The sequence below is a fragment of the Polyodon spathula genome, chromosome 12, assembly GCF_017654505.1.
Source record: "Polyodon spathula isolate WHYD16114869_AA chromosome 12, ASM1765450v1, whole genome shotgun sequence".
NCBI lineage: Eukaryota > Metazoa > Chordata > Actinopteri > Acipenseriformes > Polyodontidae > Polyodon > Polyodon spathula.
The window spans coordinates 4,914,430-4,934,742 of record NC_054545.1 but is presented as its reverse complement, the minus strand read 5'-3'; the positions used below and the strand labels follow the sequence as shown (position 1 = coordinate 4,934,742).

The following is a 20,313-nucleotide window of genomic DNA, read 5'->3' as shown; positions in this document are numbered from 1 at the left end:
ATGCTTTGTTTATGGCTTCATCCCTGTAAACAGTACAACATGTTACATGATTAGCATGCCATTACCCTTGTAAACAGTAGAGTGTCACACATTTAACAGAAGACCCTCACTCACTGGTGTTGGTACCGCTGGCAGTGCCAAGGGCATTGATGGTGGATGGCATGGAGGTGGAGGGGTAGAGGGAGAGGTGCCCGTTCTCGCACCCCTGCTGATGCCAGCTGCTCCCGCCAAAGCCCGAGTCCCGGGGGCTCTGCCAGCCGTTCAGCCTGTCGTCTGAGCCGCGCCGCTGGTGGTGAGGGAAGAGATGGTGAGGGGTTTGGGCGCGCTCCAGAGAGTCCGCCCGCGCGGCAGCACGCTCCTCCAGGTGGTTCAGCCACAGCGCCAGTGCTGCCCGGTCCTCCAGAGATGTGGCCGGATGTATCAGTGCGTATGACAGCAGCTGCCGGCTCTCCTCCAGGTGGCGCCCGTGCTCGATGGAGTGCGCCAGGATCTTGGGCAGCAGCTGCATGTACTCCCCCTTGGCTTCGACGTTGCCCGGCTGCAGCAGGGGAAGATGGGTCAGCAACAGAGAAAGGACCCGCTCCTTGGGTTTGCCCTGCCACTGGCTGATCAGAACTGCAACAGGGAGGGAGAGGCACAGGGTCAGCGACAGCACGCAGTGAGAGAGAGCCACAGTTAAACATGCCATTCAGGGGACAGGTGAGAAACATCTGCACAGGATTCAGCATAGCGGTTATCATAAGTGGAGCTTTTTCTTTGACTCTAAACATTGTTTTTTTTTAATGTTAACATTAAAAGGTGCAAGACTAAAACACCAAATTAACGGTTTGGAAAAAGAGCAGGGACATATAGTAGAAAATGACTTGTACGGCAAGTCAACTATAAAAAAGCAGAAAGTTATGCTCCATAGCTAACAGCACAGAGGGGAAGCTATGTTTGTATTATACATTGTTCCAAAGGCACGCTCTGCTACAGACAGTCCTCAATAATAACCCTGCATCTACTCAAAAAGAGCATGTGTCGGAGGTCTCACAATCACTATTTAGAAACGGATGTCTTGACAAGACACTGTTTTGATGGGACTAACTGTAATAATTGAGGGGAGGGAGGAACCAGTTCTAATGAACCTGCTTGTATGTGACAAAAGAACATATTGCATGATTTACTCTGTATATCTACCTCTCACACAATCCTTTCAAACTGCAGACAGAAGCTGAACAGCAGCTGGTTCAGAAAGAATTCAAAATACTGGCTGCAAATAAGACATTGCGTTAGTAGTGCTTTTAAAAAACAGTAGAGTGTGTAGACTATTTATATAGATGCTTCCACACATGGTGAACAGGGTAAGGAATGGAGGAGTCATCATCTTATTTCTTTTTAAAAATGTTAGAAGCTAAGTAAAGCAGCAAGTTCAGACTCTGGGCGCAGGTCTATAGATAACTATAGTCGCCTATTTGACAGGAACCCTCATTCCAACAAGGCTCTGCAAGGGTTATAGATAACAGCAGGTCATGGCACCACATTGTGTCTTCACTGCACTCACACAAATAGAGACTCTGTAACGGGCTAGGGGGTCTGAACAAGTTTCAGGGATTACTGAGTGAATTTCTGTACAACTTACAGTAAAACAGGACAAACATTTCAACTGCTGCAAGTTTTTCTTTTTTTTTTTTGGTATTGTGATTGTTATGCTTAAAAAAAAAAAAAAAAAAAACACACCTGAATTACATCACCCAAAATCAACAGGGAAATGGGAAAGCAAGAAGACACACGAGGGTGTTGAGACCTGGTTCAATATCTGCACACCTGGGGTGTTGTTTGGCACAAGGTGAAGTAAAGTGCTGTTAAACGGTCCAGGCCTATGGATGCTGGACCCCATTTGAAGCCCCGGAGTGTGTTATTGTACCCCTACCCTGGACAGTGTTATTGCACACCTCACCCCTGCCAAAGTGAACTGGATGTCAAGTGAATCTGGCAGAATGGTTCTCCGAGTTTCAAGCGCTGTTAGTATAGTGACATCATTAAACAGGTTGGGACTCTTGTTGAAATGAGATTACTCTCTCCCCTCTTGCCATTTTAGAAGCAGTCATATTCCTGCTACGCACGCATCATCATGTCTGGGATAAACAGCAGATATTCCAGCTCAGTGAGGAATAACTGCAGAGTATTGAACTGTGAGGCAAGTCTGAACATTCAGGCAAATAGGCAAAGGGAACACTGTGACTGTCCTGAATACAATCTGAACAAAACCCGCAGGATTATTAATCCAGAAGACATACAGTGCCAGGAAGAACAAGAGGCGCAACCCGCTTGAACAGTGATCATGCCGGGTACTATGTGACACTTAGAGAACACAATCTGCACTTGAGAGGTTTTCTATTTCATGTAATGATAATGTCACGGAAGCTGAAGCTCATACTACTGCAAAAATAGGCAGCCGTTTCAATAGCACTGTCTTCAGGGGGTTACTTTCTTCTGATATTGGTAAAGATCTCATCGTTGAGTGTTTAAAGTTATGGATGAAGCACTGCTTAGCTTGGAATGCTCGACACGCTGATAGGCTAGTTTTTAAACAAGAGTGTTTTGAATCTAATGAATGGAATCTGGAATGGGGTATTTTACCAAGCGCTGATGACGTCAGGATTTTCATACTGTGAGTTATCCATGTTTGAGAAAGAAACAATTGAAAGGAGTAAAAGAAAAGGATACTGTGGTCACCTTAAGAGAGCCTCAGCATTTTAGGAACGAATCATGTGATTTCCTTAATCAGCCTCTGCTCATGACTCGGGTTCTGCTGCATTTAGCCGGTAATCAAGCCCTCACGACCTACAATGACACCCTGCTCCTAAAATTAGAGCCATCAATTTGACTTGGCCTCCATCCTGCCTGCCTACCCTCCCTCCCCCTCCTGCTTCTGGAAGCAGCAGAGAGGCAGGGACACAATGTGCTTTCTCTCTCTCCTTCTCTCCCGTACACCAATGATCAGCACAGTTCTGCATGGACACACAATGTGCTTGCTTTCTCTCTCTCTCTCCCTCCCTCCCTCCCTTCCTGTCCCGCAGACTCTCTCTTTTCCTGCCTTACCTCTCTTAGCCGAGTGTAACAGAGACCCACATTGCTCTCTTTTTCCCCAGGACCTGCCAGTTCACTAACTCCCTGCGATATTTACAGACCCTCTTAGCCACTGTGGAAAAAAACACAATTGTGCAACAAGAAGTTGGGATACTCTAGCTGTGTTCCATGCATCTTTAACTGTTAAGTTATTTAACAAACGCAGACAAAAAAAATAAAAAAATCAAGCCTGCATATTCCTTTTATGCTTGTGACAGCTTAATCTGACGGCAACCAATACAAAAAATAACAATGTAACTGGCTTATATTATATATGATTAGGGATGTAACGATGCATACTTCAAAACGCAGGTCACAATGTGATATGTATCACCGCGATACATGTGCTGGTCCTGATCGGCTACTTATGATGCAAAATAAGATAGAGTGATCATTGAACGGTGGACTATTTTAAAAGACAAAAATGAAACGAGTTACAGAGAGTATGTTTGAACAAGCTCTGCTGTGCTTTTGGTCTTGCATCCCAATCCTAACAATACATACCTCTTTACAATGCATCATGTAAAGAAAGGATCACACTTCACTGATGCACAATGAACTGTAGAAGAATTGGAGGTGCTGGAGCCGAGACAGACCATTACACTAGATTGAAGCCTTAGCTTGAATTAACACGGTTCTATTTTTCATAGTCCTATTATAGTATGCTTATTGCAGGTAATCCTGTCTAAGGAGCCCCTTGGCAATGAAAACCAGGGATAGTTGAGCATTAAGACTGAGCTAAACATGCATGTGCCGATGTACCTCAACATGTGGGCACTACTGTGATGGCACCAATAATCTCTCTCAAATGTTCTTATAAGTGGCATGCAGCAGCTTATATTACCAACAGATGCAATAGGGCTGTGTGGAACTACTTAATTCTGAACTGCTGAGTATTACTTCACTGGAGTGCAACATGGGACTATTGCATGTCACATGATTACATTTCAATTCCTGCAAAGCGTCACCCTGTTCCTAAACACACATCCAGCTGTACGGCCGAGCGGCTGAGTGGAAATCCACACTCGCAAAGGTGACCAGCACTTCACATTCACCAGCCTCTTTCCCGGACCCAAATCAGCATCGCTAAGGGAGTCTTTATGAAGCACGCGCTCCGCTCTGTGCGCCTTCATTCGGAGCAGGTGCTGTTTCTCTTACCCAGGATCTGTACAACAATGTAAAAATCAAACAATTTGACTTTTGATTTAGAGGTGGTTCTTAAAAAAAAAAAAAAAAAAAACTAACAAAAAAAACCAACAACTAGTTAACTTGTTTTTTGTAGAACCAGTAGGGTTAGGGTTAGATCATAATGTTTAATAGATCACAAGTTTATTAATGGTGGTGGAGTAGCTGTGTGGACAGGGCTTGTATTATGACATTAATGTATACTGTAAATAAACAAGTATTAACTGCAGGAGCTCAGTGTACAGATATATTAATAATGGCTCACCTTGGCATTGATTACTGTGCTCTCTGCAGAGTCACATGATGACACTATGCACTGCTAACCAAAACACATTTGGGTTAGGTGGCTGTTCTGAATCACTAGTGACTATGACAGCACCCAAAAGGGTATAAAGAGTGGTACTGTACTGTACTGAACTGCACTGAAGTGCCCTCTTACAGACACGGAGCCACCTGGCTGGCATTAAAAAGTGATTGTTTAAAATATGAAGTTTAACGAGATTTGTTTCAATGGTATTCTGCAAACTGGAAATCACCACACACTGCCACACACAAGCCTGGGAGTAGATACTCTGCATTTAGCAGACACGTGATTCCTGTTCTAAAAACACCCTTTCCACATCACACAGACCCAGGAATAGAGCAGGGGAGATGAGTGCTTGTTTATAATGAAGTACCAGAAAGCACAGCCCTGCAGGAGGAGAGGTGCACAGGCTGCACCAGAATGGGAGTGACCGAGTGTGCAGGGTCAGGGGTGTAATGAACCCCCGAATCTAAGAGTGAATTACACGATGTTTCATACAGAACACATCTTCCAAATCATAATGCTCCCTGGAAATTCACCAGCCTCTTCGTATCCCTTGCTCTCTTCATGAGCTCCTGCTGCTGTTAGATCAGTCTGTGCCTTTGGTGTCAACCCCCCTCCCCCCAATTCAGAGCTTTTCTTGCGATTTAATTGGGCAAATGAAGAAACTAGAAAAACTAGAAATAGCCTGGGAGTCTCAGGTTTGACTTGTCAGGTGAGTGTATAGTTGGAATAAGGTCAAGGTATATATGCAGGGCTAAATGCAAAGAGATTCCGTTCAATTCAGTTGAATCATACATTATGTTTGTTATAGACCTGATAAATACTGATCCATTCTCACTCCATGTATTGCATACATTTATGCTTCCCTAGCTAAACAATTAATGGAATTTAAAAAAAATGCTATTCAACACACACACACTGTAAATCTACGTTTGAATTGACGTATATTGTACCATAGATATCCCAGGACAGCAGCACTGTTGTACAGTGGGAGAATCTATGATGTAAAACCACAGAGGAAAGTGGGGAGAACAGGGCACTGTGGAGCCATTCTGCACGGAGCTCCCCCAGCCATCCCTCCGACTCTCAGCTCCAGCTCAGAGCTTTGGAATGTGCTGGCATACCACAAGTCCGGCTGAAGAATGCACAGTTTCCGACTTACTGCACAGCATCCCAAACGGCACTGGTTAGACACATACTTTCTCTTTGAGATCACCCAGCCCCAACGATAACAAACACTTCCTTCCACAGCCCCCGCTACCCCACTGCTGATCTGAGCCGCTGATCTGAAGAAGGGGGTACCGATTCCAGGCTGAGGGAAACGCACTACACAGACAAACACACAGTTCAGGATTTAAACCACCATTTTAAGTAATCATTTTTGGTAACCAAAACCGAACACAGCAAGTTAAAGACTCTTTCTCTCTCGTTTCTGTTTTTAACCATCCTGCCTCTCTCCCTCTACTATTCTCAGTCAATAGGGAACAGGGACCTGCTGGCAGCTGAGCCACTCGGCCTCTTCTTACCATGGTGAGAGAGAGCTTATAGCCCCACTCACACTACTAACATCACAACAGATTCCAAAATACTTTGTTTCAAAAAAACAATTTTGGTAAACATGAGAATAAAGCCCTGGAAACTGATTCACTTCAATGAAGTCTTCTTGCTTCAACAGTCTCTGATTTTTCCATCACTCACGCACAAGCCAGCGTCGGGAGGCAGCAAATACAGGTAAACATCGGCACACATTGCTGAAAGGCTTTTTTAGGTCTATCTGTTGGCTTTAAGAGACCACAGCTATTAGTATGGCTCAGAATATCACAGCCCTTACTGCTAGTATGTGTGGAATGCAAGTATCAGTCAGCCTGCCTGGAAACCCCAGACCTCTATTTAAGGAAATGGCTGGGCCCGTTTCACTTACTGTCTTCCCTTTTGCAAAAAGAATAATTATTTTTTTCCCAATCTGGAAGAGCACTTTAACCCTCTCTCTGCTAAAAAAAAAAACTACCCCCCCCCCCCCCCCCCCAAGATTTCCCCCCACCCCCCCCCCCCCACCCCCCCCCCCCCCCCCCCCCACCCCCCCCCACTCCCCCCCCCCCCCCTCCCGCCCCCCCCCCCCCCCCCCCCCCCCCCCCCCCACCCCTCCCCCCCCACCCCCCCCCCCCACCCCCCCCCCCCCACCCCCACCCCCCCACCCCCCCCCCCCCCCCCCCCCCCCCCCCCCCCCCCCCCCCCCCCCCCCCCCCCGCCCCCCCCCCCCCACCCCCCCCCCCCCCCCCAACCCCCCCCCCCCCCCCCCCCCTCCCCCCCCCCACCCCAAAAAAATACCCCAGCTAAATCACTTGACTCTCAATCCTTCCCACCTCTGGAGTCCAGGGCACGAATCTGTTGGCTCAGGTGACAAGTGAAATAAGTGAAATAGAAGAAATATAACAACAATAATAAAGAAAAAAAAAACAAAAACAAAAAGTGCTAAAATCCCATGCAATAGCAACACATTCATGGGAAATCAATAAGAGAGAGTAACTTTGAGGTGAGCTACACTACACCCTCAACCAAGTAGTGTACATGCGATAGGCAGCCCCAGCCCGAAGGAGCTCCATGGCTGCTGTGGGGAACATCAGGCAATGGAAAGTGATGTCGTCAATTCCCAGGGGGAAAATACATCTGCTGGAAGGCATTCCCATTCTATGACAGCCTGGACGGCAGCCAGCGAAAACAAAAAAAAAAAAAAAAGAGTTGCAACAAAGTGTTGGAGCTGCGAATCCGTGTCAAACCCTCCCCTACACCCTGCACAGAGACATGACTGCGAGTGGAAAAATCCACACTCAACCACATGACAGCCAGCGCAGTTCATTCAGAAAAAAAAGAGAATAATGATGGAGTTGTACTGGAAGGGCTGCACCCGTCCCAGCTGAGCTATTCCAGGAGAGCCACACCCACAGGCTCCTCTGTGTGCAACAGAGACTCTGTAACGCAGGACACATTGTGGGACTGAAAGACATTTCAACTCATTATCATTCATACAGGTGTAGGTCTAGGTGGTGTGTTCAAACTTTATTTGTGGTACCCCGTTCAAAACATGGACCCTTATGCACTGCTCGATAACACCATTCTTCAAGCTTTTATCACACACTCCTAGCCTCCTACTGACCTTTCAAGGTTGCATTTTCTAACTTCTAATGTAGTCTACAGATTACAGCTTGTGTGTGCACTGGTTCATAGTTCTTCTACTGTGACTATATCCTCTGTTAGCAGGACTGATTCCCACTACAAAAAAAATACAAACAACTACTTTCTAACAGAATGCACAGCGGGCTTGGAAAGATACTGCAGTTTAGAAGATATCAGGGTATTTTTTTGTAGTGCGCGTGCAGTCCTGAGCTGGAAGGAAGGCTTGCAGAAGTGTGAATGAGGCAGGCCAGCTGTCAGGCTGTGAGCTCTATGCTGAAATACAAGGCAGTTGGGGGGAGTGGGGACTCTGTTCTCTCCCTCGGTAAACACTGAGCCTCTCCCAGCCCTTATAACCAGAGTATACTGCCCAGGGGCTGTCATAACCACAACTCTCTGCCCCCTTTCCAAGCAAGCTGCTCCGCAAGTCTGACCTCCTCTGAGCCCACAGCTCTGCAGTGTTTCAACAGCCTCATGCTTCTCAGTAAGAAACCCATTCTGCACTCAAAGAGTGCCAAACTGTGTCTGATTAACTTTTCAGTAAGTGGTTATAATGATATAAAGACACCCTGTTCCGGACTTCTAAAATATGTTTTTTTTTTTTTTTTTTTTTTTTTTTTAAGAATGCAAATCGAGTACATACTCAACAGTTTTTTGTTCATGAAGGCAAACAGGAGAACAGGGCGATACACAGCACCTCTTTTTTTACACACTCACAGACTGTTGGCCATAATTCTGTTCCCATTCCTCAGGCTCTGTGTCTGCCTCTTCAACAGAGTCATGGGTCAGAAATAAACTGTTTGCTCATGTGTGGATGAAATAAAATATTTTGACACACGAAAGAGACAAGTTCTCTTTCTTTATAGAATGGCGAGTAATATCTGAAGTCTTAAAAACAGCTGAGTGAAGGGAGAAGGAAAATAGAATTGCTGTTTTGGTGTCTGTGTGGATCAACTGATATATGTAAGTGTGGTATATGGTGAGAAACCTATGTGTGTGCACAGTACTAAAGCTGTTTGTTTTTTTGTTTTTTTAATTAACCTGTCAGACCTAAAGGGTCCTTAAAGCTGGTGTTCAAGAAAACTTCTAGTTCTGAAATGTTTAGTTTAGGTGCCAGATTTTGAAATTGCAGCCATTTATTACCATGTGGAACTTTAAATCTCAAATATACACTTTATAGAAGTGAATGAAAATCCCACATAACGGTAGTTATTCGTTCTTGTACGTGTATGTGTGTGAGAGAGAGAGAGAGAGAGAGAGAGAGAGAGAGAGAGAGAGAGAGAGAGAGAGAGAGAGAGAGAGAGAGAGGAGTAAAGCGTGTCTTTATTCAGGTACAACCTTAATAGGATGCACTGAACTAAAGAAACAGGTTTCTTGATCTACGTAAAAATGGTAAGTCTGTACGGACATAAAGAACCCCCAGAAATCCATGGATCCTGATACTTCTGAAAACCACTACGAAGGGAATAATAAAAATAATAGTACAAATGGAAACGTTATTGAAAGTTATGAGCTCTCCTGCACGTCCAAATACACTCTGCTCTGCATGTAGGATTCCTATGCATGTATAGTTAGGGACCATGCCAATTAAAGGGACATGAACGGTTTTCATTACAGTATTACTGTCCCCAACACACATTGCAATTTCCAGACATGACAAAAGCACAAGAGACGTTACCAGGTATGGGCCAGAACCACAGGAGACCGATCTACACCCTTAACCCTGCGCGTCTGTTCACATTTCCCTGTGTCTGTCCACACTTGAGGTTGTGTCTTGTATGCAAATATATATTATGACCCCTTCACTCGGGACTGTTATGAAAGAGACATACAGTACAGGAGCCTGTATCTCATGAGGTTTTGGAAGGGAGATGAAGAGATAATGGTCCTGATTGAAATGTTAAACAGCTGACTCGCTTTTGTAATTTAAACAAATGCACTACACAGGATCCGGAAAGGCGGTGTGGAAACTCTGATTTCCTAGTCTAAACGGCTGCTTGTTGTTACCTGGAAAAGCCATGTTGCCAGAAAACAAACAACAACAACAACAACAGCAGACTTGATCATCAGATAGAAAAACCTGCAGAATAAAGTCAGTCATTCATGAGTACAGTAGACTACCTCTCCAGAACTCCCAGCTGCACCCCCTCACATCGCCAGCGGCTTGTATGAACAGCTGGAATTATAAATGCATGGAAACCAAAATCAAGATGCATATTATCAACTGAAGCAAGGTTTCCTTCGGGGTTCTGCAACTGAAAGCCACTGATCTGGTTAGGAAGCCGTGCATACAGACACAGACCCGCTGTACTGCGACAGGATAAAAGTTCTGATCTACTGCACAACACACACGGTTCAATGGGAATCTACAATACACAGTACAGACAGTACATTCTACTGAACTACAAGAAGGACCGCAAACATGCCACAATGTCCTGAAAACAATAATGCTACATTATAAACCTTTAACTCTGCGTTTTCTTAAGATTTCTTTGCAGGTCAGATTGTAAAATGCAAATAGGCGTATCAAGATATTAAAGCTTTTTTTTTTTTTTCAATGTACATTAAATAAAGTGCTTTATGTACATCTGTAGGATAGTCTGTGTTAACAGTACATACATTATGGGTCGCAATCGCATCAGCTGTGAAATCTGAAAGGTTAAACTATTCTATTGTAAGCTACCACAACTGGATAAAGGGGACTCCGGGTGTCAAACTATGGATGCAAAGGGCTGGAATGCATTGGGAGGTACAGCAAATGTGCTTCCAACAGCTTAACTGAAGTTGCAATCTGAAACAATTCCTCTCTCATGAAATACTCCACTATGAACTAGTCTGAATTATCTTGTTTTTTCCCCCCAGTAATAGCATAACTATTAAGTTAAGGTCGAGGTTTGAGGAAGAGTTTTAATGTTTTTTACAGAAATAACGGTTAACAATTAAAAGTTAAAGTTGGGGTTTGGTCTGGGATTAGGGCAAAAGAATGAACCAACATTTGCAGTGTGTAAATAATAAGGGAATGACATTGTGTAGCTAACAGAGCTAATACTAATTCATTTTACGTATCCTTCCACAGTTTCTGGCACTGGAAAACCAAAGGCCAACTACAGGCAACTACTGATGGGTCTACGTGAGGCTGTGGCTGGTGACTCCAAAAAAAGACAAAGGCTGTAGAGTATTGCAACGTCATAACGCAAACTAATCCAACACTGAATATGTGGTGGTTTTGTGCAATCGCTGCTGTTCCAGGCGCACCCGGGAGGCTGTCCTGATGGGCACTTTGGCCAGTGCAGTGAGCTTTCATTGTTGCGCAGTCTGGTATTCATTAACAGTCCTGTGATTTCAATGTGTCCAAATATGCTCCCACCCCCCCCCACCCCCCGATTTGGAATGCTTATCCCCCTCAACGCTGCGATTCCCTACACGGCTCTGGAGACCCGAAGGTTTAATGGTGGTCCTCTGATCCTACGACCGAGCCAGCTTCCTTTTCCACCCAGCTCACTGTGCTCCTGGCCAGCAGGGTTCGCTGCAGCGCGATGAGGAGAAACAGTCCCTGTTGGTTTTACCTCCCTAGCCAACAGGAGCCCCAGAGCCAATGCAACGCTCCCTTCGGAATCCCCAGCGAAGACAGGCCTACTTCACACAGCCAGGACCTGCGCTGTGTGCCTCACTCTGGGCACCACGCGGCTGTGCTTCTACCAGGTGAGCCACTCGGGGACCCAGTGGTTCATAACAGCGTGACGTAACCACCAGACTTGTACTGGTATTGCATGAAGACACCTTAATACAGTACTATTATTCTCATTATTATTATTATTATTATTGATATACTCACCGGGGTTGTTCGCTTCTAACTCCAGCACCTGCAGCTCGGTGCAGTCCGCAAGAGAGTGCTCGAGACAGAGCTGCAGGAAGCGCGCCTGCGTCCTGCTCACTTGCTTCAGCAGCGACAGCAGCGCCACCGTCTGCTCGCACTCATTCCAGCCCTTAAACCAACCGGCCAGCACTCTCACCTGGTCGCGAAACATCGTGAACCAGAAAAAAAAAGAATGAACGGTTATTGTTTCAAATCTTCCCGCCGCTTCTTTACAATTCCTTTGCAGATTTTTTTTCTTTTTTTAAGGAGTTATGTAAATATTGTATGTATTTTATTTTGAAGTTGAATAGCGTTTTCTTTTATTTTTCTTGATTTTGTTCTTCATTAGAAGTTTTAAGAGGGAGGGTGGTGTTTGTTTTGCTTTTCTTTCTTTTCTCCACCTTTGTTTGGCAGTTCAGAAGCTCAACTTGAAGTTTTTTTTCTTACAGTTCCATTTTCATGAGGTGTCGGACCTGCGTTTTTCCCCCCACATTCCCAGGGCACAGCTTATTTCTAAAAAGGAAAAAAAAAAACTCATGTGATGTGGATATCCTGGCTGATTTTAACTCTTCCTAAGAAATATGAAAAGAAAAGCTCGAGCAATATGATAAATAGATAGTTAGATAGAACCTGTATCTTTGATTGAAATTGGAAGCTTAATCCATTCACACGCACACGTTGTCAATGTAGGTATACTCTACGCTACACACACAGTGCAAACGCCGATTGTGATTGAGCTCGCTCCTCTCAACACATTCATTCTTCACATCACAGACGTGCAAAGAGAATGCGGCATTGCCCCTGTTGTTTCAGCCAGCTAAAGATGACTCAGTGGTGCAGACTTTCATTAACGTGGGAGGAAAAAAAATAGACGAGTTATAAAAAGAAAGCGTGCATTGCGAAAAATAGGCACTTAACTGTACACCGGACCAGCGCCGGGCAGGAGCAGCAGACATGCCATGACGGGGTACTACGGATGGAGGCGACAATGACCCCCCCCCCCCCCCAAAAAAAAAAAAAAAAAACTTCATATGTGAGCCTGTGGCATACTCTACCGAGGCAAATAAATACACTCCACCCACCCACACCACAAATCCAGCCTTCGGGAGCAGCCCGCGCAATATTTTTTGTGGGATTTTCTTCAGTATGACCTCCCTTAATCAGAATGTTAGGGGGGCCGCCCTGCGCTGCACAACCCATCTAGTCGTACCCGTAACCTACTCGGCTTATCCCGTTCGGCAGTTATATTAACGTTAAGCTTTCAAAGCATCGTCTCTTCATCGCAAGCTCGCTTTGGAGACCTTTTCATTTATAAACAAGTCTCTTTTTCTCCCTCTTTCAACGTAGATCGCAGTCAAGACCGCAAAAGCCTCCACGGCTGCTAAGGAGTCTGGCTCTCCACTACCTCGCTTTCTCTGCGTCTGTATTCACTACGATTAGTGGAGGTTTACGGTATGCACTGATGCTTACAAATTAGTACTATTATTATTATTACACTATGACACTGCCTATAATGTCAAATCTGTAACTCACTGAAACTAGAGAACAAAAAAAAAGTAAACACACAACACTGACAGTGTTTATTTCAGACTGTACGGTACTAGCAATACTAAAACAGTTTCTGTTTAATGTTGTTACTCACCTGGCGGCAAAGCTTCATCGTGGCCGGCGCTGATCAGTATTCAGGGAGCACAGATTTGGGGAGCGGTGCCCCTTCACTCCGTGTCTGTGCGCCATGCCATCTTGACTAACTAACTTTCCTCCCCTCAGTACTCTTGTTTTACCAGAAGAGAGAGCTTCAGCGTTGCTTCACACATGCTAATAATTAACACGGAGCATTACGTCAGGGGCTTGGCAGCACTAGGAAGCACAAAAATAGAGAACGGAGTTAGGGACAGATCACATTGCCTGTCCTGTGAAGAGGACTGACCGGGATTAGCGAGTTAGCTGGCGAAAAAAAAAAAACAGTTTCCATAGCAAAGTGTACAAAACAACAGCTTGTGTGTGTGAGAGAGACGGCTAAACTTAACCAGCAACGGCACGGAGCCCCCACTCCGCGATGTAGTGTCTGCACCCAACCCAGAATCCCGCTTTCGAGATAGGAGTATATTTAAAAAAAATAATTAGATCGTTGGTTGATTATTATCATTGTTTCACTTTAAATAGTTCTTATTTAAACACAATAAGTTAAGCACATATGGGTGAACGATGATTCTATTATTCGTTTTAATATGTCCAGCATTTCACTGAAACATTTTTCCAAAGTTTTTTTTTTTTTCGATTTTTATTTTGTGTAAACACATGTCCCTGGAGTTACAGTACCACATTCCGACCAGTAAAGGGCATCCGTGTTCCCGTTTGACACAACTACAGTACTTGTTACTCGTTTGCCTTTCCATACAGGAAAATAAAAACACAACCCAAGCTAATCAGCAACACTTTAAATTGCTTGCCACATCAGATCTGTACCCTTCCGACCCCAAAGCCACGTGTGCTCATGTCACCCATGGGTTTACTTTGGACCATATACAGTAGATGAAACAACAATAGCTATTGTTCTACAATTGACAAATAACATAAAAAAAAGTCATTTTCGCTTTTTCTTTCTTCTTGTCTGTATCTTGATGATTTTCTCTGTGACCTCTGGTGTGGAGCAGAGCTGGGATGAATTAGCTGGCTATTGTCTCACAGGGCCTGCCTTGTCTGGCTCACAATGAGCCCTTACATCTCTCAGTGCTGACTAGCACAGGAGGCAGTGAGAGAACGGAAGAGTGGACTGGTGCTACTGCGAGTGTGGATTGGCTAAGCAGGGTGGTCAGTACTTGAATGGGCAATGGTGCTGCATGTATAAAGTTGCATGGCTTTGTTTTTTTTTCACATCAGTCTCTTTCTCTATAGTCAACATCCTTATACCACAGGAATTTTTTCTAGAACACATATTTATACTTCTTTTATATCAAATGTTTTTTTCTTTCTCTCACTATGTGTACATGTGAGATGCTACTGGCCAGATACATGTTTACAGGAAATCGATCAGGTAATATCTACACAAGGAGATGCTTTATCTGATACCGAGTCAGCAGTTACACACCTTGGCAATTACATGTTTTGTTACCGGAAAGCAAAGCTCAAAACCTGAATGTAGGTAAAATGGCTTGTGACACTACAAATGTCATTGACCAGCAGGGTACACTGATCAGCATGTGCCAGCAAACAGACAGCAGTGACTATCAAGTATCTCCTGCTGCACTTATCATGTGGCTCATCCCCGTGTACCCTGAACAGAGAATATACAGCAACTGCACAATGCAAACATATTTAAAAAGACTGTATGACAGTGCTTGCCAAACAGTGCATCGGATCAACCCACAAAACAGCAGTTTGAGAAGCATGCTTAACAGCTTGTCAGAACACTGCTGAGTCTGTGTTGTTCACCTTCGCCATCTAGTGGAACACACATGCAAACACAGCACAGTGTGAACAATCTCTGCCCTGAATGTGCACAATTCTCAGTGCTGTGCTGCTTTGCACTTGTTTGAGCTTCAGATTAATGTTGCACTTAATACTTCTCAACCAGAACCACTGGCATACACATGTACACATTTATTTTATAAAACTCTGACTTCATGATAGTTGGTTTTCTATATTGTACAGAATAAAACACTTATGATTTAAACAAACGTGCAAAAAATAAAGCATAATCATCTACAAACAATTACAAATACAAATAAAACAATCATAATAATAAAACAGACACATTAAAAAAAAAAAAGCAGGGGTCAACGATCAGTCTGGGTTTTTAGAATTATTAGAATCTTCACTGCCTTCCTGTGCACATAAAACATCACTCAAACAGGCTTTAAAACTAGGAAATTAAATTGTTTAAATACATTATTTTATAAAGACCGAAACAAAAAAAAAAAAACTTTGGTTCCAAACTTGCCTGTCAATATGACATTCAAGTCACAATGCAAGGACCAAGCACTGCAGAGACAGTAACTCACAGGAAGTAAATGAACAGGCTCCCACAGTGACAAACTTTACACTTCAGCAGGACCCTCGTGTGACCCTGAGGAGCCATCATTTAAACAATATGGCCTGGCCAGAAAAACAAAAGCAACAGACTAGCTCACTGAGCTGCCCTGCACGTGGAACATTAACAAGGGGGTAAGTGAGATGAACTCTGTAGCAGCTATCACTGTCTCCACATTGCTGAACCGATCAGGGGATCTTTAATGTATAAAAAGTCGACAAGACTAAATGGACAATTTAGTATTTTTTTTTTAAATACTGGTCAAGAAAAGTGAATACAACATAAAAACAAATACATTAAATCTAAAGTACTGTAGGAATTACAGAAATGGTGTGTTCAGTTTTTTTTCTGATAATACTGCAACACAGTGCTTTATATCAAACACTATACCAGTAATAATGTATTTAAATATGATCCAACACTTCTCTTCCGAGGATACATGAACGTGGAGGCAGAGCTGCTTCTGTCTGAAACGATCCCAAACCAGCCTTTACTTATACTTTGAGCCTGTGGCAGCTCACACAGCACTTGTTCAACTCAGGTGTGACCAAGTAACACAACTCAAGCACATTAAAAAAAAAAAAGGAACTGCCTCTTTTTATCAACAGGCAAGATGCTGCATCACCATGCAGGCTGCAAACAGGTAGCCAGTGCCTTGGTTTTACACCGCTCTACAAAGGTAACTAAGAAGTATTAGTAATAGTGTATCTAGCCTAGTGATGCGGGGACGCAATGTGTAGAATTTCCTCTTTGTGGGCTGGAGGTCTGTAAAAAATCTCAAGAATTAGATCTACCTTCAAAAGGGCATCCCTTGCCTTCCCAACACCGAAAGTCCTTCATAAGTTGAGAAGAGCCAGTTCATTTCCGATTTTTAAAGAGAAGCTAGACAGGTTTTTTTTTTTCATCTCTAAAAAAAAAACCTTCATTGTGTTTCTTACCATATACATTTAACTCTTGTTGATAAAAAGAGGCCGCCCATGTTCCACTCTTAATTCCTGGAGTTGGAGGAGTGAGGGGTTGTCTTCATTCTCCCGTCAGGCCCCCCAGCTCTTGCTTGTCAGTTGTGATGTGGTGAGAGAGGGCGAAGGACTCTAAGACAAAGGCACGGCACATGGGGCACTGTCGGAACCTTTCCACACAGCCGTCACACAAGCAGGTGTGTCGACAGGGCAGCAGCACACGGTTCACCGGAGCGTTCTGACACACCACACAGTCCCAGACAGACTCCCCACTGCCTGACTCCTGCAAGTCGGGCTCCTCCTCCCTCTCCCTCCTCCTCCTCCTTTCGCTGCTGCTGCTCTTCCTCTGGGGGCTCAGAACCCCCCCTCCAGCTCTGGTCATCTGCAGACATGAAGAGTTGCTGGAAGGGAACAAACAAACAATTTAGAGTCTGCTGTTGGGTAAATAAATAATAATCCAGCACTTGATGGTCCTCATTCCAAACTTGAACCCTTACACACTGATCACGCCTGTCATGCTCTACATATGGTGAACAAGAGAGCTGCTTTGCATTGTCTCCTTTTTCTTCAATCCTCTCGAATTGCATGATGGTACAATCCGATCTACTGTTAATTTTATACACATTTTACAAGCATGACTACTCTCTGTACGTGCATCTACTGGATTCATTTTTTGGTTACGTGCATATTGCCATGAAATGAATCTTACAAGGGGACAGATCGACAAAGAGAGACAAGAGAGAATACCTTAAGGTCTAACACATGCCCTTGTGCCGTCAACAGGTACTGGTATAATATCCTAGATGTCAGCCTGTATTTATCATCAGTAATGTGGATCACAGTCACGTTGGCAACCTAGCAATCAAAAGAGTGGGATATCAATACGATTAAAAAAAAGAAAAATAGCCTAACAATATGTCTTAGCCGAGACTGAGGTCAAGGTAAGTACCGCAGTCTACATTCTGGAAATGGCCATTTAGGAATCAGTTCAGTTTAAACTTGCTATATTTTTTAGAGGCTTCCAAAGCCAGTTTTAAACATGCAGTACAGTGTTCCCTCCTTATTCCGCTATCCCTAGTTTGTACAATCCACTGTCAACGGTTTCTCAGTAATACAATTAAAATTGCTGGCAGCGCAGAATATGAACAGAGCTCCAAGATCACTTACTATTTCATAAAGCTCTCTCACGTCAGGCTCTGCTAAGGTCAACAACACCACCAGGGGGTAGCGTGCCCGGGGCAGAAAACCAAAATCTCTGATCCCAGAATCCGCAGGCAGGTGGCTCAGTCTCTCTGAGGGGTCCCCCTGTTCAACGCTGGTCTTAAAATTAAGGAAGAAGAGCTCCACAAACACACAGCAGTTTCATTACATAACAACTGGTATCAAATTTGTAGCTTCTTTAGGATATTTGTAAGTAGACTTACAAAAATACTTACAATAAAAAAGTGTGTGTGGACTGTGGTCCCTGCTTGAATGTACTAACCCAATTCATAAAAGTAAGCGGACTTAAAATCAGCATTTTCTCACAACTTTAGTGATGCATGTTTTCCTCCAGCTGTTGCTGTCTAATCCCCCTGCTTACTCCTTGCTCAGGCTGCAGGATACAGGAATGTCTGGTGGTGCTGATAGTCTGAGTGCAGGGCCTCCTCGAACTTCTGGGGCGTGCTGATGCGTACACCATGCTGGTGACTCTGCAGCGCCTCCTGCAGGCCCTGGACGGTACAGCCCCAGTAGCAAGTGAGGACACAGCTCTCCAGACAGCGTGGTCTCAGTCGGACCCCTCCTGATGAGACAGAAAAGATGATATCACACAAGCAAACCTACCTAAACTACCAAATTAAAGCTGTAAAAAAAAAGCCTTAACTGTGTAAACTGCTACGTTATTATTTACAATATTACATGTAGTATTAGTGAAAATATGGTGGTATACAATGTACCAAGTTATTATCAAATAGGGGAATAATGGAAATAAGGAACACCTTCCTTTTCAGAACATTTCTGATGTTCTGTTCAGGAGTGCCTCTAGTTTGTCTGGTGAGGGACTAAACAAGTAGGGAAATATCCTTGTTACGAGCCCAGTGTTGAGCCTGTAACCCTGAGGTGTGCGACACAGAGAGCCGGTCTGGCTGGCAGTGCTCTTACCTGTAACAGACGAGGCTCCACTCACTATCTCCAAGGCAAAGGGGTTTTTCACCTGCACCATTCTCTTCTCGGGAATTTTCAGAATCAACTCAGCGTCGTCAGAACTTCGTAAAATTACAGGTACGTCAAAACCAAACCTGGAAAAAAAAAGTGCTGCTTTGGCATTTTGTGTTCTGTAACCCACTACGGTTCATTATCTTGAATATGAAGACTTCAGGTACGAACAGATCTGACCAAGTCCTAATTTTAAATCTGCATTGCTTTCCTGTCCTGTGCAAGATGCTTCTGTGACTAAACTGGGGAGTGTAATACCTATGTGTGGTTACAAATTAACGTAAAAAAATAACATGCATTACATGAATTAAACACCTGATTCTTATACTTTGTTATCCCGAATGAGACACTATTTCAATAGCACTGGTACAATATAAAGCTTCACATTATATTTATTAGTGTATCGCGTTGCGTTCGTGTAAGATATTGCAGTCACATCCTTATTGGTAACAAATTATATATTTGTTAAAAATATATTATTGGAATGCTGGAATGTATTTTTGTTGTTTGGCCAGGTTACAGTACTTGCACTGTTCAGATTATTTTATTAATGTTATCAGTTGTTAGAATGAATACAGCAAAAATGCCTGGTACTGCACAGCTAATGCTACTGTGGCTTCTGTTTAACTGGAAGACCTTACGCACCGTTACGCACCATCGGAACTGTTTTTGAGTTAGGATGTGTCTTGGTAACTAGGGAGAGAGATCGTTACCACGGGGTACTTTGAGCTCTGAATTACTTCTAAAACAGACTATTCAACGGAGAAATCTCGTTCGGACCTTGTTTATGCACTTCATGAAACCGGGCAGCATGTCTGATGAATATGCACAAACTTTACCGGCCTGCATTATTATTTTATTGTGTAACGTATCCAGACTGTGTCAGGTAAATACAATTAATTTCGTGTCTTTATTCTAGAAAAAAGGCGGTTCTAGTTCATCAACATCCCTTTGGATCATTTACTGAACACCACGTATGAATTCTGAAAAAGAAAGAAAAAAGACACAGACGATAGAAAGCCAGAAATCCACGACTCTGTCTATTCTCGTCATGTAATGCTGCCCGAGTTGCTAACACTAGCAGCAGCAGGACTGTGCCACATCCCCCTTTATAAAAAATATAAAATGTTTATTGAGTAGCAGTAATAACACTTACCAGCCGAGGACCATCGTGGCGGTGATGAAGAAGCAGAGAGACACAACCGCGATGTAAAACAACGGGGAGTATTCGTACAACATGACTAAAAATACAGCAACCATGTCAACACTGGTCCCCCATTCACCACAATACCAACAACAACATCCTTCCCAGTGGCGCACAGCCACTATGGCGGCACAGCTAGGTCAAAACACGCAAGCTAACAACGGTAATGCAAGAGTCGTGAGTGGAGGAACCTGTTCAGAGGCTAAGGCAGGGACATTCTTAGGAATTTAGAGATGTAATTGGGGTTAGCTGATGTGCTGTAAAATCATGGGTAAGCTTTACGGTACCGAT

At 43.9% G+C, this 20,313-nt stretch overlaps 2 protein-coding genes across 3 annotated transcripts in view; both read right to left on the bottom strand.

Moving 5' to 3' along the window:
• The window catches only part of LOC121324139 (protein Smaug homolog 1-like), a 22,235-nt gene extending 8,835 nt beyond the window's left edge, over window positions 1-13,400 (bottom strand). The window contains exons 1-3 of one of the 2 annotated variants that reach the window (XM_041265655.1): window positions 13,273-13,400; window positions 11,610-12,143; window positions 115-615 (exon numbers count right to left, since the gene is read on the bottom strand). In XM_041265655.1, coding sequence (XP_041121589.1) covers window positions 115-615; window positions 11,610-11,802 — 694 coding nt within the window. In that variant the 5' untranslated portion in view covers window positions 11,803-12,143; window positions 13,273-13,400. The remainder of the gene's footprint in view (window positions 1-114; window positions 616-11,609; window positions 12,144-13,272) is intronic. The other variant, XM_041265654.1, reaches the window with a different exon arrangement.
• LOC121324140 (cell growth regulator with RING finger domain protein 1-like) lies at window positions 13,273-20,313 on the bottom strand. The gene is given in 7 exon segments (XM_041265657.1): window positions 13,273-16,995; window positions 16,997-17,023; window positions 17,370-17,477; window positions 17,790-17,937; window positions 18,228-18,405; window positions 18,765-18,901; window positions 19,975-20,313. Coding segments are annotated over 7 exon segments (1,011 nt in total). The 5' UTR covers window positions 20,079-20,313; the 3' UTR covers window positions 13,273-16,686.